General features: G+C 46.1%; 1 protein-coding gene across 1 annotated transcript; it reads left to right on the top strand.

Annotated features, from left to right (window-relative positions):
• Positions 1 to 2,924: 2,924 nt before the first annotated feature.
• LOC144138766 (monocarboxylate transporter 9-like) lies at positions 2,925 to 16,457 on the top strand. The gene is made up of 5 exons (XM_077671179.1): positions 2,925 to 3,080; positions 9,984 to 10,236; positions 12,153 to 12,296; positions 13,601 to 14,617; positions 15,642 to 16,457. Exons 2-5 carry the CDS (start codon positions 10,041 to 10,043, stop codon positions 15,779 to 15,781), a joined length of 1,497 nt encoding a protein of 498 aa, XP_077527305.1. The 5' UTR covers positions 2,925 to 3,080; positions 9,984 to 10,040; the 3' UTR covers positions 15,782 to 16,457.
• Positions 16,458 to 23,737: the final 7,280 nt, after the last annotated feature.

Genomic DNA, 23,737 nt, shown 5'->3' with positions numbered 1-23,737 from the left:
GTAGTGATCGGTACAATCGCCATTAATTGGTACGACCGCTACACTTTAGGTGAGAAGCCGCAGGCTTCACGGAGAGCGAAGTGAAGCCGGCAAGCTTGGGAACAAAATTTAGCCCTACCTGACGGAGCGCGCCTTCCCTAAACTGCAATTTTTAAAGACGATTGTCTTTCTTGGGCTACTTAAACCAATAAATTTTGGTCTGTCTGTATGTCTGTCCGTCTGTCTGTCTATCTCTGACTCGATTCAGCCATTCGGTCAAAGTGGAACCAAGTCTGCGCATTGTTCTTATATACTCACAGCGAAATCTAAATGTCTAAGACCGGAAAAAAAAATCATAGATGCTTGAATTTTTGCTAAATAAAATACTATGTCTACTGCAGGAAAAAATCACACTGTCGCCTGCTGTCGCCTGTGCCACTAAAGCTTCTGATGAGATTTTAAGAATTCAAGCGGCAACAATTATGCAACGTTGCACTAGATGGGTTCCACATTCTGCTAGTCCACATCCTGGACTAGGGCAACGCGGTTCTATAAACGCTGAAGTAGGGCGCCTCGACTCACTGGCGTCTCCGCCGTATGGCAGCGCTGGCTAGAGCACTGCACGGGCCCGGGCCGGCCCGAAAGCCCGGGCCCGAAGTTGACTATCGGCGGGCCCGGGCCGGGCTCGAGCTTGAAGTCATAGGCCCCGCCGTCAATAGTTCTGACGTGAAGTGTACGAAAGAGCATAAAAATGAATATTCTGAGTTTACTTTTACGCGCTTCTTTAGGTTAGTTGTACACATTGTTTTAAAAACGTGTTTTGCTATATATATATATAGGTCTGATAGTTACTATACTGTAATTTTAATGAAATTTCATGTACTGCATCAAGATTTTATATTTTGGTGCATAACATATCAAAGATACGGTTACAAGGAATGCCCTAGCGGGAAGGAATTAATTAAGACACCCTGGAGCTGTGCACCTATGTCTATGTACGTGCGTTTTATATGTCGAACCAATAATAAATGCGGCTGCCGTAGTTGGTAATCAAACTCGCGTGCTAGAGAAGCGCTACCACTTAACAACCACTGCAGGGAAAATATTTCAACGCACGCACATACTCGTGGATTAAAATGGGGAGCAAGAAATTTCAGCAATACCAACTTGTGACCGAGACAACGACGTGAAGTTGCCAAAAGTCTGGTCATCAATGGTGATGGTGTCTCTCGTGTAAGAATACGAGCTATCATTTCGCCGATGTGGCGTGAACTGCAGATGGTGTTAGCTATGCTACGTGCACTTTTAAACCCCTATTTTTGCGTTTCAATTCATGACGTGCTTGTACAGACTAGATGATCCGTCTGATTTCCCGCTACGAAGACACTGGACCAAATATAATCAACAAATTTTCTTCAGCGTCTAAGACCGGGCCTGGTTACACACACGCAGGCCCTCCCTAGGCTCAAAAATAAAGGACCGGGCCCGGGCCGAGCTCGGGCCTTAAGATCACGCCCGTGAAGTGCTCTAGCGCTGGCATCGAGGCACCCTGCCTGGTGGAGCAAAACGCGGTAAATTTAACTTGACTTGAGGAAACCTTTAGCGTGTTTACCTCGGGAGGAGCGCTTCACCAGGGTGGCAACATGATAGGTACCCGCCGCGGTGGCTCAGTGGCTCAGGCGTTGCGCTGCTGAGCACAAGGTCGCGGGTACGATTCCCGGTCACGGCGGCCGCTTTTCTGATGGAGGCGAAAAGCGAAAACGCCCGTGTGTACGAGATTTCGGCGCACGTTAAAAATCCCCAGGCGGTCAAAAATAATCCGGAGCCCTCCACTACGGCACGCCTTATAGCATGCGTTGCGTCGGTGCTTTAAACCCTGCTATCATTCGATCAAACAACATGAGAGAAGAGCCGGAAATCGAAAGGAAGCATTTACTTGGCGAATGTCTACAAAGACTATCGTCTTTTGTTGACATTTGCGACGAAAAGCAGATACGCGGCATTTCTTTTGACACGCTGGCTCGCGTTGCCTTCGGCAGCGATGGGTAGTTCGCTATCTCTAAAGCCGGTCGTGTGGAAAATGAACGTTCCGGTTTTCAATACTAGCATGTGGTCACCTCTAAAAGAGCACGCCGTTTAAAGAATGTTTTCACCTCAATCCTATGCGTTTATCCCTTTGATATACATTTAGAGTTATATTAGTTAAACGTAGGCGCCATTTGCAATATCAAGAACATTGTTGGGACCCCAAGCGTGGACGTGTAATCAATTTGATATGCATTTTTGGTAGGTGAGTTATCACAAGGCACCACTACAATAATCTCCACAGTCAAAATGGAAATGTGTGCGTGTATATAAGCGTAAATGTGCGCCTTTCTTTGGGATTCCCCCATTAACACTCAAGAAAAATAAAATTTGCTCATGCATTTAACCTGAATTTTGTGTCTATTTTATGTGGTCGTCTAAAAGGATTAGTTGGTCGGTGATCTTCACAGAGTGAAATGTCTCATATCTTTTTAGTGTGCTAATCCTTGTAAATACACGAGGCTTAATTACTTTCTCCCAAGCTTGTTCAACAAAAATGTGTTGCTCACAAGTATGAGTGCTGCTCCCAACAATCAGCCTTTGCTCCAAAAGTTGGGAGCTTTTAATATAGCGCACTAGGCCAGCAAGGATACATAATCAACAATTTTCTCCAGAGCTACTCTTGCACTCTCGCACGAACATATAAACTTCAAAACATGACAGTACGTACAAGCAGGAATACGTGAGCGCACGTGCCCCCTCTTCTTATTGGTATTTTGTGTATAAACCATACGTGATCCACTTGCACCGGCAACTGGAAACCAAAGCCTGGATAAACTTTTAAAAAAAAAGTCGGACCCCAATTCACAAAAAGTAGCGCGAGCATGAGCCGAGCGACAAAGGTTGGAACACTCACGTGGATGACACTGGCATCGAGTTGGCTACGCCGTTGTCCGGATGAACACCTGCGTCGCGCTTACTCACATGTTTTTATTTCGTTGACGCATATGTTCCCGAACGTACCCGGCAGTGTGGCTGAAGACTGTGTGACCAGGCACACTGGAGTTTAAAACTATGTAAGTTTATTTTTTATTATCTGCTGCGTTCTCGCACAGAATCGTTGACTAGTATTGTATTTATATAATCAAAAGCGAAAACGTGATACCTTAAAACGTCATCCAGAAAGCTGTTTTGGTGCAAAAGCAGATCGAAGAATTCAAACATGTATAATAGTTTTGTACCTGTAGGCGGCACTAACCTCCTGCGACATATTCGTGTAGGGAAGGCGCGCTCAATTTTCAATGCGCATATGAGTGAACGCCTTAGACAATAATACTTTGCTTCAGCCTCTGAGCGAAGGAAAATATAACTCCATGCAATTTCAGAATTTTGGCAGGTGTTTGCTTTTGAGCCGACAAACGTGGTGTAAAATCTGCAAGCCAATTTGTATCTGTGCATTTTGTATTATTATTACAGGTTGAACGCTTTCGTAGCGGATCAAGGTACCTAACATGGAGGGCATTTATTTTGTAACAATGCGGGGAAAATGACTTGACAGAGACGAAACAATGGGAATTTATAGACACCTGTTAGCCTTGCTTTTGTAAGCGTATGCATGATGTCCAAGCCTGAATCTATATGGATGTCCTATTCATATCACCTACCCATACAAGTTTTAACGGCGTGTTGGAGTTTCCCATAAACCTCTCGCCAAAACGCGAAATCTACACGGCCGTGATGGTGATAAAGTAGAATATCGGCTTGAAGTGTACTACAGCTTCCGTTCGACAGTCCAAAAGGTGACGCATAAATTTTTTTTCTAGTAGATAGACTGTAAATGATTTGAGATAGGTGGCGAGGCAGTAGAAGTGGTAAGCGAATATATCTACTTAGACCACGTTCTGACCCCGGATCGCACCCATGAGGCAGAGGTAATTAGAAGGATAAGAATGTGGTTGGGAGTGCATTCGGCAAGAATTCACAGATAATGAATGACAGCCTACCATTTTCCCTGAAGAAGAAAGTGTGTTACAGCTGCACATCACCGGTACTCACCTACGGAGCAGAGATTTGGGGGCTCACTAAGAGGGTTCAACAAAAATTGAGGACGACTCAGTGAGCATAGGAACGGAAGAGGATAGGTGTAACATTAAGGGACAAGAAGAGAGCGGAGTGGATCAGGGAGCAAACGCGTGTTAAGGACATATTAGTAGAAATTAAGAAGAAGAAATGGACGTGGAAAGGGCATGTAATGCGAAGGCAAGATAACGGTTGGTCATTAAGGGCAACAGAGTGGATCCCTAGGGAAGGCAAGTGTGGCAGACGGCGGCAGAAAGTTAGATGGGCAGATGAGATCAAGAAGTTCGCGGGGATAAATTGGTCGCAGTTAGCACAGAACCGGAGTAATTGAAGATTAATGGTAGAGGCCTTTGCCCTGCAGTGGGCGTAGAGAGTCTGGTGATGATAATGACCCTTTAAATGGCACAATTTTATTCACCGTGACAAAGGCAGGCTCATTTCTGCTAAGTATATGTAATAATAAATAAAGGTTCACAATATACCGCAATCATTCCCGTGCCCTGTTCGCGTCCTCTGGACCCGCCGGAGTGCGACCACGCATGCTCTTTCGCCGACTCGGCCGCTCATCCGCAGCAAGTGGTGTACCCGCTCCCGTATCTGCAGCTGTCATTGGAGGACACCCTACTAATCAAAAAAGATATTCTTCGGCACTCCACGCGTGCCCTTCTCCCTCCGCGTGGATCTGACCTTCCTGGCGGCTTAACCCGCCGTTAAGAGGTCGTGCTTTGGCGAATACGCCTGGGCGTCGCACTGACGCCGGCTGTGCGAGCAAATTGGACTTCAAGTCTTGCGGATTTCTCCCCGACCTGCCCCCACTGCCCTGCCCCTATTGCTGAGGCGACATTGGAACACTTTCTAGGGCTCCAGGGCTCCAACCAGCCAGAGCTCGACACATGGGGGCCACGGGACATCGCCCAGGCCGACCTCCCGATATTCATCGGTGGTCGCACGGCCACCTTTACAAGCAACTCTTGGAATTCATTTCGGAAACTGGCCTGTATTGTTTCCTGTAGTGCCCGCAGAATTCTGTGTGTTTTTTTTCCCTTTCCTTATGTGTCGTACTTCTGTCATGTTTTGTCCATTGTTTCCTTGTTACGTAAGCCCTGTGGCAAAACGACGCATTAAAAAAAAAGAAATAAAAGTGACCACGAATGCCCGACGTTCACAAGGAATATAACTGGACAAGAAAAATGCGGTCAGAAATGCTTTCTCATTCACGTGGTGCATCATAATTCTTCCAAAGTATTTGTATGAGGTGAAAATGTGTGCAACAAACTGCATGAAGTATGCGAAAAACAAAATTTGGAACTTGAGGTTTGCCTGAGGATTTGCAACCAGAGGAAATTGTCGTCGCTCTTGTGTTTTCACAGTCATGTATGAGCGTCCACTAATGGGGTTTTGGTTGCTTCTCTGCGTGTGCAGCAGGTCGAATACAAAGGGAAGTGCCACAGCAAATGCAAAAATAATAAATTTTTGACTCCGCACAGCCGGTGACAGAGCATCCCCTCTTCCGCTGCTCAGGGTATTCACACGTCGATATACCAGCGCTATAGCAGGGAGTGCAACGAGCGTACGCGAAACGATTTCCTCTGCTCCGTGTTTCATTGCCAGATTTGTGGGAACACATTAAAGCAGGTTGAAGAGGAAATGTTGGCACGTGCGTCCGTTACAGTGGAGAACTGTTCGCGTCCTCCGACGCAAATTCTTCCCCGCGCCTTCCTACTACCCCCCCCCCCCCCCAAAAAAAAAAAAAAAACTGTACGACCATGTGCATTTTTGCGCCTGTCTGGTTTTTGAGTCGTTATTTGTGTGTTTTGTTGCCAGCGCCAGGCCTCAAACAGGTTATCGTATCACGGGCTGAAACTGCGGCATCCGCTAATGCTATCCGGCTTCAGGCCGCGCCTGGATACTTTCTTTGATAGCGCTAAATGTAACTCGTTTATCACTCACTCAAACGGCTCTTCTATTTTAGAAAATGTTCGAAAGGACTACGTGTGCACAAGAAACCCCCAAAGCATTAAATTAGCCGAGGTCCGACTACGCCTAGCTTTTTGACTGCATCTTTAACGGTCTTGAGTTTTTAAAGAGAAAGCTTTTTTAGTAGCTAGGACCGAGGGCGTCCTGTCAAAAACTAATGCATTTACTCATACACCTGTTGGTCGAACAAACGCTTTTATCAGACCTCTGGACACAGGGTGAGTGCGCCGAACCTGGCTTCCTCTGTGTAAAAACGGTTACTCGAAAATTGCGAAAACGAAACGGTTTTACATAAGACAATACACATATCGATCATGGAGGAGGAGTACAATAAACCGCGCATCACCATACATTTAGATTGTTTGTAGATGCGTTTATTTGGTGGGCGAAAAATCACCACATGGGTTCGTTCTCCGTCAGCGATTTGGGTTTTTGAATGCTTGACGGTCTGTTGGACGCACTCGCAGCAAAGGTTGGTCGAACTTCGAGCTAAGGTTTGGACGCTCTTTTGACAAGGTTTAAAGGACAGAAAGCTATGGCGCTTCTCTAAGCTTCCTTTAGGAAGCGATGATGAAGTGTTTCGACGGGGTCGTAGGTCGCGTGCTGTACATAGTGAAGAAATAAATTAAGAAAATAGAACCCCGGAATGCAAACTTGCGGCATGTGCAAATTTGTACCAAACGAATTATTGACAAAACTCCTCCTGATCTTGATTGCTGCTCCTTTGTTCGTGCATTCACTGTTTCTGAGTTTTATTGTATGTATAAGTAAAAAAATGGCTCAATTTTAACACCTGTAAATCTAGTTATTACGAGAGAAAGCAAATACGCCCAACGCGTTTCCTCAGTCTGCCTATGGTTGAGTTTTTGCAGCCCGCCCTGTGGACATATCTAATGAATGATTTGATTTACCCTTTCGCTTTCGCTGAGTAGCACGCACCGACACCCGATCCGGCTCACCTCCCACTGCGGGACCGAGGGACGAAGCGCCGGCGAAGCAGTCGTTAACCCATTGCCTAGTCACGTGGTGGCGCCGCGGAAGGTGGAGAAGCTGCAAGCGAGCGAAGCGAAACAAAGAAAGGCGGCGCTTCCGTGGCGGTGGTGGAAGGTCGTTTCTGACGCAAGAAATGGCCTTGAAAGATGTAGCGGAAGAGAGGTTGCCGAATAGAAAGCGAAAAAAAAACGATCAAACTATCAAACGATGTACAGCCAACTAGCCGAAACCCAAGCCTTACTTAGAAAGCGAAACTCAAAGACGTACACCTGCTGATGGTCCGGAGTTTCTTGACGCACTTCCGCTGACCGTAGGAAAGTCTGACAAATCGAAGTCGCCTTCGGTGTCTGTTCTGCTACCATCATGCTCAGATTTAAGCTCAGTTACGCCAGAATCTGCCGAAATTCGGCGTCCGCGCGAAGCATGGGAGAGCGGCGGCGACGCCGTAACTGAAACCACGTGAGCTTGTCTCCCCGCCAGCGAAGGACATCTAAAATCCCCCACGCGCCGGAAAAACGAAACTCGAAAGTGAAACCATGGCCTCCGCGATCGGCTGCCGGCGGAGGCCATGGCGAAACTGACAAAATACTTCCTCTTTTGCCATTTGAATGGTGTTAGCGGTGCAGAAGCGCTAGGAGAACGCGGAAATTTGAATTTGTATTCATCGATAGCCTACTCTCGATGGGAATTGGCGGTGAGATGTTTGAGTGGCACCCCCTGGCTCTGACGTCGGCTTAGGGACTCGCGCCGCTGTCGTCTGCTACCCTCCGCTTCCGAAAAGCAGCATTGCCTGTGCTAGAAATCGCCCGCTTTGATGCTCTAGTGCATTAAAAACCGCATTTATAGTCATTCAGTTATTTTCAGTGATTTTTGCCACCTCCTGACACATCTGAATAATTTCAAGCTGTATCCCCTACAAGTTTGCAACGCACGAAAAGAGCGAGAGCAACTTTCTTCAGAGCATCGGTGAGAAGATTGTGTGTAACTCGTCCTTTCGAGCTTATTCGCGAGGTTCAGCGCTCAGAGCTCCTCGATAAGCGTTCAAAATGCGTAGGCTTCCCTACCGTACGTTTGAGATGCTCTTATGGCGACTCAACAGCCTCATGCTACGTACCAAGCAGCGGGCCCCTACGTGCGCATGGCACAGCAGGAAGTAAAGCAGATGTCTTCCTTTGCTTTCGTTGTTGTTGACTGGTATCAAATGAATGTTTTTTTTTGTGTGTGTGTGACCAATGCATTGATTTTTCTGCACCCTCACAAACGTCCTATTACTAGGTTTGGGGATGTTTGGGAGGCTCACAAAGATCATGTGGGTATTTGTTGCAGGCTGTATGGCACGCATTCTTTCTTCACAAATTGGCTTTAGTTATGGCTACGTTCAAGGAGGTGCATATCCGCAGCGTGCGTTGTTCATTCACATCCAAATACAATGAGAAGGTTCGTGCTACTCCATGGCGATCGCACCCAAGACAACGCTGTCAACAGTATTCGAAGATGGCTTTTGTGCTCAGTATTTCTACCGCAACCATCGTTATGATAACGAACTGACTATCAGCCCGAACAATGATAACGTGATTGCGGTGTTGAAGGCTTGATATACTCGCCAACGAACGCAATAAATAGTATACGCCCGCATATTAGAAGAATCGAAACCGATGAATATTTATAACATGCTCATTGTTGTCCAACACTTGCAGGTGTAAAGAACAAATCCTGGTCTATTTAGGATGGCATTCTATGAACTGAGGAAAATTACTGTTACTCTGAGCAGCCGGCCCAGTAACCACGTCGATTTTATTGTGAAGTTTCCTCCTGCGTCTCCCCCTCTCCCTCTTGAGTGCAGTTTTCCTATAACGCATATGTGAATATTGGGAAGATTTGGCTGTGGAAAATGTACCGAAATATCCGCCCAGATCTGAGCAAACATAGTGTTACCGTATATTTACCGTAGATGTTGCTCGTTTTGCTCAATATATCTCCATGCTGGTTAGAAGCGTGGTATAAAACCAGCACGCGCCTAGCTATACACACAGTGGGTTATTTGGAACTCAACCTACAGTTTCTGCAGCCTATAGTGCATGGCGGCACACTTTCATGCCATGACAGCGTAAATTGATGTGATGCAATACTTTTGAGCGTTCCGCAAGGTTGCAAAAACTGTTTTACCTTAGATATGATAACCGGGAATCAGAATGCCTTCTGCCAAAGCCGACAGCTCCAAGGGCCGGGAATTTGTTTTCGTCTTGTATTCTCTCTGTTGTCGGTTACTGGCAGCTGGCTGCTCCCTTTGTTCGAAAGATTGCTTAATACAGAAGCTGACGCCTAGCTCCGACTCTTCGAGCTCCGCACAGCACCGGCTTCGCAAGGAACGGGGCGACGCCGTCAATGTTTCTTCCGTAGAGGCATCAAAAAGTACACTTTAAATCACGCTTTGAGCTAGTGTATGCGATTTTAAGGCTATCATCATGATAAAAAGTTACGCACACGCAAAATCTGGCGCGGACAACCATCAGACGTCAACCGAGCGCAAAGAAGCAGCAGGGAGAGCGAGCCCGAGTGAAGCAGACGAGAAATACGAGAATCCCTAAGCCGACGTCACGGAGGCGCGCTTCGCAGCGCCGCCCGTGGTCGCGCTCACCGCCAATAGGCGCTGTAACGAAAGTGTTAAAACAATACTTAATGTATAACACCAGTCCTGTGTCTTCTCTTCCTAGAGTATCGTCCGTACGCGCTGTTTAAATACGTTTCACTGCTCTAGCAACCAACACTCGCACGTTAATTCAGTGTCAAGCAATGAAACACTCCTCGCCATATAGACTTCTTTCTTTAGTTGTTTTACGCATGCGATTTCAATGCTTTGTGACATGACATATTTGTTACATGCTTCAATATAACTTCGGAATGTAATGGCCCTTTGTTACTCCTTCCAGTCTTAGTGAGTGGAGCGGACACTGGGAGACCAGTGTGTTCTCCCGACGTAAGCAAGAATGGCAGTGGCCACAGCTGTGCGGGTGGATGCCGTGTGGAGCGTGGCAGTGCTGTCTTTTCTTGTCGCCCTGCTTTCTGCCGCGGGCATCGCGTGCGGCTCCCTGATGTACGTGCTGATCATGGACGAATTCGGAGCGAGCCGTGAAGCCGCATCGTGGCCCGGCAGCGTCATCTCTATCGTCGCCCACATATCCGGTAACAACGACATAACTTAGCCCCATTCTCTCACCATTTCTGAACACCTTGCTTTCCTTTTCCAGATTTAGCACCTCCAATTTTGTGTTTGGGATTCGAGGTGCAAATAAAAGCAAAATAGGCAACATTGTACTTTTTTCAGAATTGTGTCGTCGCAGCCAAAGGAAGCTTAAGGAAGTTGCGATCTTTTCTATGAACTATGGCGAGTAAAAATGGAACGCTTTTCCGCCATCCACAACGGCGTAAAACCTGTTGAAGCAGTGTCGCGCCTCCCATAGACAATAGCGCCACAGAATCTCCCGCTCTCCAAAAGAATAAAAGTGTACACTTATAACAAAGAGCTAGTAAAAGGGTAGTAAGGGCTGTATTTATTAACTCCTTACGAACCGTACTACCCCGCAGAATGTTACATAAGTTCTGCTACTGTAGGTGTGCACGCTAAATGCTGTCGTCACCGGTCTATACCGTGCACTGAGCCACTGGAACTCATTTGATACTAGCATTAATTGATACTAACAAAATTATTGGACTTATTGAACTTAATAACTACAGCACTTTTCTTACGGTACCTCACAATTCAAACGTTTTAAAATCCACATGCCGACTTGTATGCCTACATTAAAATGCATAATTCCTAAATTAGTGCTAAACGATGTGATGTTTGTGACCAGCCCACCGACTATATCTGAGGACTTTCCGCTACAAGCTATAAAAACAAAAAGAGGGGATGTATATCTTAGGTATCTAAGTTATTCTCGCTCTCCCCGTACATCCTGTTGGTTTTCTTGCTCAATTTATTGGTGTCTGAGTGTGATATGCGCGTGTTGAATGCGTCTTTATGTCGTGCTGCGCTCCAAGCTGATCCACACCGTTACGCGTAGCTGAGCTTCCCACACCCTTACTTTAGGGTGTGGGAAGCGCACAAGCACCCTTTTTGTTTCATCCTTGCACCCTTTTTTTAGTCAAGACACCTTTAACAGGTGAGTGCCATGAGAGGAGATTTTTAAAAATATTTTCGGCCCAAAAGTGTGTAAAAAGGTTTAGTGTTTACACACGAGATTAAGGTCCGCTTTTTACTAGGTTATACATGACTAGTGAGTTAAAGCATGTAGCTAAGGGGAGTATTATTTACTAGTAAATTCCTGCTGAAGTTAATGGCGCTTAGTACCTGCCTTGAGGATACGGTCACCGATACCCGACTATAGCTGACTATATTAAGGGGAACGACCACCGTTTGCTCTATTAAATGTTTTTTCTCTGCCCACCGTCTCTCTATTCCTTTTCTTACAAAAACAGCACATGGAGTAGTACAAGGGGATTTTTCAATTCTAGAATATGGCGATATTACGGTATCGTACTTGTAAACACTCATAAAACAAGGAAATTTGTGGTTTTGAATTACGAAGCTTTGCTGGGACCCGTGAGTAAGTTGGCACTTTTAAATTTCTAAGAGTGGGGATTTTGACAGACGGCTGATAAAGGAGTATTCCATTACTGCTCATAAAAATGACGCCAACTCATTCGTGCCAGACAATTTTCTGTGCCATTTAAACACAGATGGTTTCACACCAAACTTCTGGCTACACCGCGATAGTGGTCTGGTAATAAATTCTCTAATTTTGCCCAAGCTACACAATCAGTTTGAAAGCCCTGTTTCCTCGTGCAGTATTTACGCTAAATTTGTTTCAAATTAATCGCCGATTATTTCCGTTTATGTCAGACATTTTCTGGCTGCTGAAGGTTTTAACAGGTCTATTATAATGGCTTTAAAGAAATGAAATCACACTATATATATGCATGGCTATTTTGTTTGCCGCCGAACTAACAAGAAGCTATATTCTTCTTCCTTTTCAGTGTAATGACACATATGACTGCTTTGATCACGAGGCTTTTTTTGTACTTCTTCCACCCCACAGGGTTTGGTGTGGCGCTGCTGGAGCTCCGTTTTTCGCTCTATCAGATCACTTTGATGGGCGCCACTCTGCTTTGGGTTGGCCTGCTGGCATCAGCGTTCGCTACAAGCTGCACTTGGATAAGTGTCTCGCTTGGAGTTATCCACGGTAGGTACTGCATTCATTTCAGAAAGACATATTGCCGTTTCGGGAGCAATACGTTTGCTTACATACATCTACTATTACTGAAAGATTTGTTGCATGAAAACTTTAGCTATTTGGTACTTGCAAAACTAGCTGCAGAGTCTGCGTACCAACCATACTTTCATCACATGTAGATTTCGAATCAAACATCTACGATGTGCTTGTTTTCCCCAAATGATTATAACAAGAAAACTCCGAATTGAGAAGTACATTCTCGTCATTACCAGCCAAATTACCTCCGGTTTTCGAAGTTTTTAGCGTGTTGCTTTTGGGAAATTAGGCCGGCTAATGTTTACACCTTTACACGCACAATTAAAAATGCTGGGAACACAAACTATTAGCTGCGGTATTTGAGAAAAAAGAACTCTGATTTTCACTTTGTGTGTCCTTAACTCACGCAAAACCTCCGATCACAAAGCCCCGCTTGTGCTTTTGAATTATGATTGGTGCTTAATAAAATTTTCCTGTGAAACAGTGTAATTTCTATAAACCCAGGCTCTACCTGAAATTATCTTTTGAATGCTCGTTGTAGTCACTGGATTCTTATCTTATCCGAAGGATGACCAGCAGCCTGTAGCTCGGCATTATTTGCTCGTAGTTTTGTTTAGCGCGCTGCGCAGAAACAAAATATGTGAGCCTGTAGTTATAGGACTTCGAGCACCTTTCCCCCTCGTTAACTCGCCCCACCATTTAGGGTATGCAATGCTAATACTGGAACTGCGTTATTTCAAACCCGTTGGCCGCTTCGCATTGCAGGTGAACTGAAGCTACACGTGACAAAACCTAAATTTACAGAGACAAAATATCTCACAGCAATAGAGGCACCGCATGCGCACTGTTCCACAACTTTACGTTGACAATTAAGTGTTTTTCAGTGGAATCGCTTCCGTACAATGTTAACTACTCTCAAAACCCGTTTAGCACCCCAAAGGATCTCTGCTGCAGGTTTTTTCTCTTGGAATACTTAGAGCATTTACTCCCGGTAAGCCTTTTGCTATTTTTTGCCGAGATAACATTAAAAGAAAATATTACGAACGATAATTCTTCGTTGTTTTCCTTATGGAGTTTCTGTACTATTTTGTCGTGCGTGAATTTCGAATAAGACATGCCTGACTAAACTTGACTGCTTAACTGGGGTACGTAGGTAAAGAAAAAAAACCAACAATGGCCAGTAGTTATTTTTGCACTAGCTTTGCGAGCTCTTGCCCAGCACATCGGCGTCACATGCAGCAGCAAGCCGACAAATATGTCTTTTTGCTTTATTGCAGGTGCAGGTGCAGGGGTTGTTTTTCTTGCTCTATCCGTCTACGGTGCGGCTTACTTCGACAAGTACCGTGCCATAGCCAGCGGCCTGAAATTCGGCGGCTGGGCTGCCGCTGGCCTCATCTTTCCACCAGCGTTCAATGCACTCTTGAACACGTATGGTTTCATCGGTGTATTCGTTCTCCTGGCTGCGATCTGCATGCACGCCACACCATTGATCATGTTTTTCAAGAATCCTCCCGTCATAACCCTATGTGAAAAAAGAAAGAAGGCCCTTTCGTCTCAAGTCAAAGGCGCGACGACAGTTGCGACGTACGGCTGTAACCAAGAAAGCATCTTCCAACCAGATAGTGTTGCCGCAGAAAACATAAGAAACGTGACAAATACAGCGGGAGTCAATTTAAAGCCGAGAAGAGTCATTTGCTCTGCCGTGGAAGCAAACTGCGTGTTGACGGAAAGCAAAAACGGAACGCCCCAAACCGGTGCGAGCGAAACTGCTTCGAAAGATCGGCGACACTCACCACCTGTGGCTTTGAACGGACGAAGAAGTTTCTCGAACGTGTGGGGGCCCTTCCAGAAGGCAATATTCTACGCTTTCGTTCCAGCTTTCATATGTTGCGACTACAGCGAATTGGCGTCGCAGATCACCATTGTAGACTACGCAATGGACAAAGGTTGGGACGTGGAAGACGCCACGTCTCTCATGATGTGCATTTCTGTTGGAAGCCTTGTGGGACGGCTGTTCCTGCCGCTGCTCGCCGACTTCAAGTTCTTAACACGCAGTGCTTTGATGTCAGCCTGCTACATCGGTGTCGCGGCCGTGTTTCTGGCGATGCCTCACGTCGACTCTTTCCACGGGATGATTATGCTGTGCGTAGTGTCCGGGGCGACGGTGGGCTGCGCTCTGACGTTGAAGCCAGTGCTGATCGCCGACTACCTGGGAGCCGACCAGATCGCCCCCACGATGGGTGTGACAGGAATTATCATGCTGCCGCTTATAATCGGAAACCCGGCAATTGTCGGTAAGACCACAAGGAGCATTTTTATAATTATAATTTTCCATTGCGGTCGTGGGGGCAGTAAGGTAAAGAAATGTGTATTGAGAATAACTATTGTAGATTAAGTTGGAACAAAAGCTATTGTAATGGAAAAGTCATTGAGTGGCGATTGATATCAATGATAAGTAGTATCGGATAAGTAAGACAAAACACAGCGAATGAAGATGTATTAACGTAGCGTAAGGTATTTATTGAGGTGGAGTAAACTGAATTGATCCGAATTAAGGCGGATCAAGGTTAACTAAGGGGGAAAAGATTAACCAGTTAGATTCTTGGGGTTAAGGTGAATTCGGGTATATTAAGATGGGGTCAAAGTGGATCACGGCTGGTTTAAAGAGGGATAAGTTGTAACTTAGTGAATCAGAATTGGCAGGTGTATTAGGATGAATAAGGGTGTATTACAGGCAGTAACATAGAGTGGCTTCTGGATTAACTTGTGACCGTGTATATAAAAGGTACCATTCAGAGTAGTACGCCAAGCTTTCGCCTTAAACGTAGGCCACAAGACCAAAGCGTTGTAATAATTATTTTGTTCAGTCATTAAATGCGTAAAAAGGTGGACCTGTATTCACTGTACGTCGCATTGAAACATAATCGGCGTAACCATGTGCGTACCATCATGGACAAACCACATAAAAATTAATTAAATCCGTCCGGCCTCAGCAAGAAGTCAAGGATTACGTCGACTCAGATCCGTTATATTCAGTATCTCGCCGGCTGCCGGCCGATGAATGTTCACCGTGAGGAAACCAGATATATGCTGGGATACATCTGGGCTCTATATGCATAGCCACTGTTATCAGGCGCAAAGAAGAAGAATCTTTAATATATTTTAGGCAAAAAGGTAAAGAAACCTCAATCGGATAACCTAAGGAAACCGAAGCCACGTATCAGTGGTACTGTGGCACATATATATTTTTATATCATAATTTTGTGACTCGCTTTGTTGTTTCTAACGTTCACTTCATGGTATGCTGCTGCTTTTCAGGATTCTTCCGAGACCAGATGGGCTCCTACGACAACTACTACCGTCTTGTAGGCGGTATTAATTTATTTGTGGCGTTAACTGTGCTTGCGATTGTCTGTCATGAAATACACAAAAAACAAGCGAGAGTGAATTTTGCATAACATGAGTGTGATGCAACTCCCACCTGCGTTGTGCTTTGTGCCAAGTATAGACACTCGTTCAACAAGTAGTGTATCCTTGGTGAGGTGCGGTGGGTGATCTCAAACCTTAGAACGAATTCTTTGGGGCCTAGATGAAGTCGTTTTAGCTGGTGAAGACATGCAGAAAGCCTCGAAAGCTACGCTCCTGTTTGCGGACAGCCGGCACGAGCAATGGACAGGGATTCTGTTGCACCAATTTTACCATCGAGAGATTTGACAGCCAATAGAAAGCCTCTTTTCTCGTAGTGACATGTAGGCTTTGGATCGCCACGTTACCCTACTATTCTATGGTTGGAATAATAATTACATTAGATAATTCGGAGACGAAGATGGACTACAGAGACGTAAAAGTTCGCCACCGTTACAGTGTTTATTTATTGACGTTATTCTTAGACTGGATGAACTTTACGGTACGGCAAATAAAACCACTTGAAAGGCGTTCTGATTGGTATACTAAAAGAAATAATCTGCGCACTGTGCAAAATCTACACCTATATTTATAATGTTGTTTGTGATATAACTTAGCATACCATAAAACATTTCTGCCCTTTTTAGGTATTTGAGAGAAGCCTGAGGCATGTGACGTTTCACAGCATCAGACATTGCAGCCAGTTGTTAATAAAGTACGTGTTTTTTATCCGCCACTGTATCTTGCTCCTATCTCTTTGATTGTAATTTGTGTCTACTGAAGTCCTTCAACGTGAATAGGTTCGTGGACGCAACCCCGAACCGTGTTGATCATGGTTGGATGGATGTGTTACGAGGCGTGGGTTGAAGAGTTGTACAACTTATGCACGGACTGCTTTAAAAGCGAGTGCTCTCAAATAAGTAAGAAAGAACTTTAATAAACATCATAAGCGAATAGTGCGGCGTTGCAAGAGCTTTTGGAACAGCTGCATGCGCGTGTCGGGTGAATGCCGCCTCTGGACTGAGTAGCGGCACCGAAAAAGAATAACGCGCGAGTGATGGTGCCCGCACTTGCCGGCCGGCTGGCACTGCCGTTTGTAGTAGTGATGGTACAAGCTGTGTCTTTTAGAGACTCTTTGTTGGGCAACTTGAAGCAAAACATTTTGGTCTGTCTTTCTGTCTGTGCGTAGAATACAGTGTGCCGCGTAGAATAGGACGTGCTGCGTAGACTAGAGCGTGCCGCCAGTCACCTGAACGTGATGGCACGGGAGTATAACAAGTGTATATCAGCTGCGCAAAACCGTGATAACGTAAGGAGGCTGTGGCGTGTACAGTCCGCTTGCTGACGTTATTGGCGCCGTAAGGGGAAGAAATGAAAGCGAATAAAATTACGCAAACACAGTGTAGTAGAAAAGAAGCCGGTCGAAGTACGTCGTGCCAAGAGACAGGTATGAAAGCCAAGATGCGCAAGTGTAATGTAGCAGCAAAGATGTGAACTATCGCGAGGCTTTCTCCTCCAAAGCACGTAAGGAGACTCAAGTGCCCGGAGAAATTTTTTTTCTGTGCGTTTGTTCGGAGAATCACTCGGTTTTTATTGTCATTAGAAAGCTTGTGCGACCGCCGAGTTCAGTAGTTGTTTCAGTTGCGCTACGAGCTTGACAAGGTCACGCCATCTACCTAGCAAACATAGCTTGGTAACGATAACAGCGTATAAACTACAATGGGGAATGACGCGTTGCCTTACGGATTATACGGAGTGACAGGTCCCTCCTGACAGGCCCTGTGTGCAGCCATTGATTGACAGGTCCGCGGCTTTGGCCGTCCATGAGGGCTTCCTTTCAATTAGGAGTTTTAATTGCTATTTCCAAGCAAGTGACAAAGAAAGATAGCTTGATACACAGGTGTATGAAGAGAAAATATTGTTTGGTTTAAAGACTGCAGCCCACATCTCTGGACAAGAATGTGGGCTCATATTTTTCGTTCTCTTTTTTTCGGAACATGCAAGCAGTGTCAAAGTGAGTGTCGATTTTAATTTGTGGTTTTCTATTGAGACGGTAACTTTGGCCACATAGAAAACTTGTTTGCTGTACTAAAATAAACTGACACAGTGAGAGAAAACACCTCTATGAAATTAAATGCGGGGTGGTCGGCGCGGCAAGGGAATAATTTGACATTTTCGAATTCCTGAATTACGTTCCAAAGCCAAAGGACGCACCCAGCTAGCGTTTCTAAACGGCGTGTTAAAATGTCGGAGAAACTCCAAAGCGGGAATCGTAAAAAAATGCTCAATTCACAGTGCTATAAACCGAACCTTTTTGAAGTCGGCTTCACTATTACGCACATATGCATTAAAGGGAAGACATCTTTTAAGTGCTATTAAACTACTTTGATGTGAAAACAGGAATGACCAGAAGCCTTGTGTTATGTACGTCAATAAAATACCGTGTATCCCTATTAACGACAATATACTCCACGCGTTTAATGCTGGTTTCCCTTCTATACACATATTATTAACTGAAAAAAAGGCTTTTTTTCCAATACTATGTAGAGGTCATACATAAAAATTTGAAGATGGCAAAAAATTAACCATTCTTCCGATGAGCACGAAATTATTGGCATAAACTCACAAGACAGAGGAAGGTGTTCAGAATCTGCCTTGCTCATTAAGGCTACTAGTCAAGACTTTCTCAAAAAGGCCGCCAATGTCGCAATGGAGTAACAAAACTTTACCCGACGCGAGAGAGAAGAAACAAGAACTGAATTTATTTTGATAGTGAGGCTGCTTAATCAGCGAGTTCGAGGCAAATATATAGTGTTGCGGATGGCTAGAAGAAACAAGGTGAAGTTGGGGGTTTCTGCATACTCCACCCGGAACGAACTTCAAATTATTCTAAGGTAGATGCTATCGGGCACAACAGCTGGATCGGTTTTGTGAGGAGGGTTACACTTGTTAGGAGCACCATACATGCTCTAGTACGCCCATCTCATTCAACCAGCACGTAGTTGACCACTCCCGTTTTCCACAGCTGTCTTGGCAGATGATGCTCAAGAACTAACACAAGGGTTCCTTTTTTCAATGCACTGGATGACTTGGCACGGAAAATAGGCGGAATGAAGAGAAGGCAGCTACTCCTGTTGCCATCTTCGCCAGACGTTATCAACCAACCTTTGTCGGTATCGCAAACGACGGGTCAACTGGTCCGGCATTAATCAGTGTGTTTCCATACTAGACCCACTGGAGGGCAGGTCAACCGTCTTCCAACAAGAAAATGTAAGGCTTTCAGTGGCTCTGGTTTGTTGGATTCCGCACACACGTAGGTTAGCAGTCTTGAGTTTATGATGGCTTCGATTTCGGTCAAAACCGTAGTGAGCTCCTCAAAATTGCAGTAGTAGTTGCTCAACACCTTCTTCATAGATGCCTTTACGGACCGGACCTTTCTCATAATTCACCCCACCATGCAGCTCTTTCGACGATGAATGTCCAGTGCATCTGATGACGCATGAAATAGTTTTGGACCATTCTCCACGCAATGCTTTCCATAGCAGCTTCAAATCCTTTGAAGCTCGTCCCTTTTTGCGTTGTCTGGAATGATGGTTCGACAAGCTCCTCGTCTTGCGATCGACCTTTTGAATGCCATCAGAAAGCTGGAAGTAGGCATGTTACTCACCACCTCCAAGTGCTCAGCGTGTGTAACTGCACACGTGAAAACCAGTATGTACGAGGTCTTGTTCTTGTCTTGATCCTTTGTATTCAATGGTCCTGCGAAGTCAAGGCCAGTCACCTCGAACGGTGAGGACTGGGTCACCCTGTCAAGTGGCAAAAAACTATATACTGGTTTGGTGGCAGCGCGGCTGTTGAAACGGTTGCACGTGAAGCATCTCTTCAGGTTATGTTTGGCCATCTGTCTTCTACGAACCACCCAGTACTGAGCCCTGAGCTCCGTGAGTGTTTCAAGCGCGCCAGCATGTATAATTAAGCGGTGGGTGGCGCAGATCAGGAGTCTCGGTGAAATTATGCTCCGCCGTGAGAACGATCGCTTGCTTCGTGCTGTAGGAAAGGGCGGAGTGGTAAAGGTGTCCTCCGACCCTTAATATTCCATGTAGGTCACGGTTAACAGCGACGGCCCGCAAAGGATAGTTGCTCGCCAATAGCGTTGACCTTTAAATACATTGAAACCCTTCAGGGAAGGCGAACCGCTGCAACTGCAATATCACAAGCGTCTCAGCTCGCGCAGTCTCGTCTGCTGTAAGATGTCCCGTGTGCTTCTCGTTTGAGTTTCTTGAGTTATCGAGGAAACGCTCCACCCACGCGTCCACTCGAAAAAGCTTAAAAGGGAGTTGTACTGCTTCATTGGCAAGACGGTTTCTCCTACTGCTTCGTTGTGAACGCGAACTGGTCTCCTTTGTTACTCTTCTTCGGTGAGTTCAACATCTTCATGTCTTGGCCAAGCCTCAGGTGGTTCATCAAGCCAGCTTGGTCCATTACACTAAACCATGTTTCCCTTGAATGCCTCAGGACTCACTTCTCTTGTTTTGGAGAATCAGCTGGATTCTCCGTCCGGAGCAGTGATTCCGCGTGGCCGGATCAATTCGCTAATGTATATCTAGCACTCGATTGGCCACTAAGGGTTTTCAAAGTGGCGCTGACCCTCAGACCCAGTGTAGTGCAACGTTAAAATCTGTACACATGTGCCCCCTTGCAAGCAATGGGCTAAACGATTGGGCAAATATTGCTTCATTCTGGCACCCTCCAGCATTCCCATCGATTCCAGTCCTGGAAGAGAAAACATCTTGATTGGTGCCACACGTGACTCCGATAAATTTAAGGTCACGGTTGGTTCGCGTGTTGCTGTTGTGCGCAAGTACGCTACAGCTTCGTGTGCTTTCTGGCTGCCATCTGTGAAATGTGGATGTCAACTTGGAAGTCCTTGAGACCAGCGTACCTACAGGTTACTGTGACCTCCGTTAAATGATGCAGCTGTGTGTGCCACTGTTTCCAAGCTCTTTGCACATCGTCAGACAGAGGTGCATCCCGTTCGAATCCCGGTTTCCAGAGTGTCTGAAACCAACTTTGCGGTCACTGTTACTGGGGCGATGAGTCCAAGCGGGTCATAAATGCACGCCGATACTTGATGGATAAAGTGTTTTGTATTGCTATTCTGATCTAAGTCCACAACGCTATTTAAGGAGAAGGACAAGACTTCTCGGTCCTTGTTCCACACGAGTCCCAAGACCGGTGAGCAGCTGGCCGTGGGGCACTCAACTTGAATCTCTGCGCATCCAGTCTTGATTGTTTAGCTGTTGTTGCAACGTCTGGAAATTCATGCTCAATTTCCGTAGCGTCACAATTGCAAAATTCATGGCTTCGAGAGCTTGATGATAGAAATCTTCTGCCTCTTGTTCACACCCCGTTGCAGTGATTAGACCATTCACGTAGAGGTTTTTCACAATATTTGTTTGTCGTCTGGGGGTGGATGTCCGCCTTCGTCAAGTGATGAGCAAAGGTGCGTCGAGAATAAACGGGCATCTTGAAGCTCCAAACGGCACCTTCTTAATTCTCTAGTCTCTCACTGGTGGGATTAAGTCGTGCTTTGTCGGCATATGTTCATACCAAAAGAATCGCAGAGCAACGCGATCCTGGAGACGCACCGAAATCTCCAAGAACGCCTTTTTTATGTCAGCAGTGAGGCCGATGGGATGAATCCTGAAGTTCAGTAGTACCTCCAGAAGGTCCGGATTCAAATTGGGTCCTGCCTCCAGACTCATCTAGGAAGACACACCCTGCATCACTGGACGATTCATCTAACACGACCCTAATTTCTACAGTAAGAGTATCCGGTTTGAAGTCTCCTCGATGCGGCATGAAGTAAATTTCTTCTTCGGGATAGAGGTTAGCCGCTACAGGAACTCGTTACCCAAATCCTTGCTGCAAGTACTGACGTTTCATCTAGTCATCCTCAGTCCTCATCCGTTCATCATTCACAAGCTTCTTCAGTTGCCCAAACGATCTTTGCTATCACTTCGTTTTCAGCTAATTGGAAGTTCACTTGTTTCCAGGCCAGTCCTACCTCGTAGCGTCCGATCGATTGATTGATTCATTGTAGGGTTTAAAGCGCCGACGTAGAGCAGGCGAAGATGCACGCCGTAGTGAAGGGCTCTGTATTAATTTTTACCACCTGAAAATCTTTAACTTGCGCTGAAATCTCGTACACACGGGCATTTTTGATTTTCGCCTGCAACAGAAAAGCGTCAGCCGCGGCCGGGAATCGAACCCGCGTCCTCGTGCTCAGCGGCACAACGCCATAGCCACTGAGCCACGCTGCGGTTCTCGTAGCGTCCGTCAACGAGCTTGATGGGTGATGTAAATTCCTTTAGAGCATGGTTCTCTTTGTTTTGTTGGCCGACTGCTTCAGTAATGCCCATACTCTGGAGCTCCCAACAGGACCTGAGCACGGCTGACAAGCTCTGTGTTTCTCTACACAAATGGATCCGGAGAACAGGAGGCAGTTGAGCCGCTGCGGAAAATTCGTCCCTGAAGTGTCCACCCAAACTACGTATTGACTGTGACCAGAGCTCCCTGCAGTTTCTGCATGTCTCCAGACTATAGAGTGCAGTAGTTATAAGCTCCAAAGAGAATGTCCATGCCAACTCTTGTCAAGTCTGCCGGCGGCACGGTGACATCCGCAAGTACACTTATCCTCGCCTTGGCTTCATGAACGACATGCCCAGGAAGAATCAGATGGTCAGTGCAAATCTCTGATATTTCGAGAGATTCGACAGAATGCTCATTTCGGTTGCATTGGCTCAAGAGCCAAATTCACACTCACTTGCGTTTTTGCTAGATGATGTTTCCGGCTCCTGTAAACGCGTATATGGTGGTGTCCTCTTCATTAAGAATCTCCAGCTGTAGTTCGCGAAACATGTTCTTCGGTCACAAACGTGCGCTGGCTACCTCTACCAAGCAGGAGGCGGGCCAGTGCGCTTTGATGACGTCCCTCTGCCCAGACTTAGGCCGTTTGGAGAAGCACGGTCGTTTTTCTTGCCCGTTGCTGAGTGTAGCTATGTTGCTGTGTTCTCACTTTTCTTCCACCCAGGGTCACACAGCAGATGCCTGTTGCGGCAAGTTTTGCACTTGACGCCTTTAGTGTGACACCGTCCCCATGTGTGGCCCCTTATAGCGCAGAGGAGGCATCTATTGGACTCACGGAGGGCCTTCCTTTCTTCCAGGGAAAGTAGTGCTTCGCATTATGTGGTTAACTCGTTCTTCGCAGCACAGAATGCGCATGGATCCGTGTGCCGTGACCCATTTTCTAACAACAGGGAAGCCGCCGACGCTTTCGAACCTTTTGTGATTTTATTTTCGAAACGAGGTTTTATACTGGGGTTCTTGCGTTCTTCTCGACCAACTTGTAGTGCTTGTTCTCTACTTTCCACTTCGGTTTTGAAGAAATAAAGCAAGCTCTCTATGCGTAATCCGTTGTCTTGCTTGTCTGCGGAATGACGCCTGCGATAGTAAACAACAAAATTGCTTAGCAGGATTCCCAGCAGCCCGAAGCGAAGCATCGCTTCGTAGCTTTCGGTCTTCACAGCCAAAGCCGTGACAGCCGAAATGTTGCGCTGCAAGTTACCGTAGAGGCGACGTAGGCTGTTAACCTCATTTTCACTTTGTATGGTAGGCAAGTCCAGTAACTGGGAGAGGTGTTCTTGATAAGGACATGTGAATGGCGAAAACGCTCCTACAAAATCTCGATGGCTGTGGCGTAGTTCGCTCCGGGCACTTGTATTCTGGCTATCGCGGATGCAGCTTTTCAAGTATGCGCTATCTGTATATACCAGAACGTCTCCGCGTTGGAAAGAGCTTGGTTGTCATGAATAACTTGCCGAAACTGCTCCCAGAACGGCTGCCAGTCCGTCGCAGCGCCGCTAAACCGCTGTTACGCGAGCTTTTGCAACTTCACCTTCGCTCTTGCATAGCTCCGGTTACCCGGAAGGCACCGGCGTTGCTTCACT

Source organism: Haemaphysalis longicornis, unplaced genomic scaffold (genome assembly GCF_048455015.1).
Source record: "Haemaphysalis longicornis isolate Haplotype H1 unplaced genomic scaffold, Haemaphysalis longicornis Haplotype H1 scaffold_5, whole genome shotgun sequence".
Taxonomy (NCBI): Eukaryota; Metazoa; Arthropoda; class Arachnida; order Ixodida; family Ixodidae; genus Haemaphysalis; species Haemaphysalis longicornis.
This window is presented reverse-complemented; position numbering and strand designations above follow the sequence as displayed.

Excerpts from the sequence above, each read along its gene's own strand:
- LOC144138766 (XM_077671179.1), top strand. The coding sequence starts at position 10,041 with ATGGCAGTGGCCACAGCTGTGCGGGTGGATGCCGTGTGGAGCGTGGCA. Across the intron at positions 12,297-13,600 it reads CTCGCTTGGAGTTATCCACG|GTGCAGGTGCAGGGGTTGTT; the intron begins GTAGGTACTGCA and ends GCTTTATTGCAG. Across the intron at positions 14,618-15,641 it reads CGGAAACCCGGCAATTGTCG|GATTCTTCCGAGACCAGATG; the intron begins GTAAGACCACAA and ends GCTGCTTTTCAG.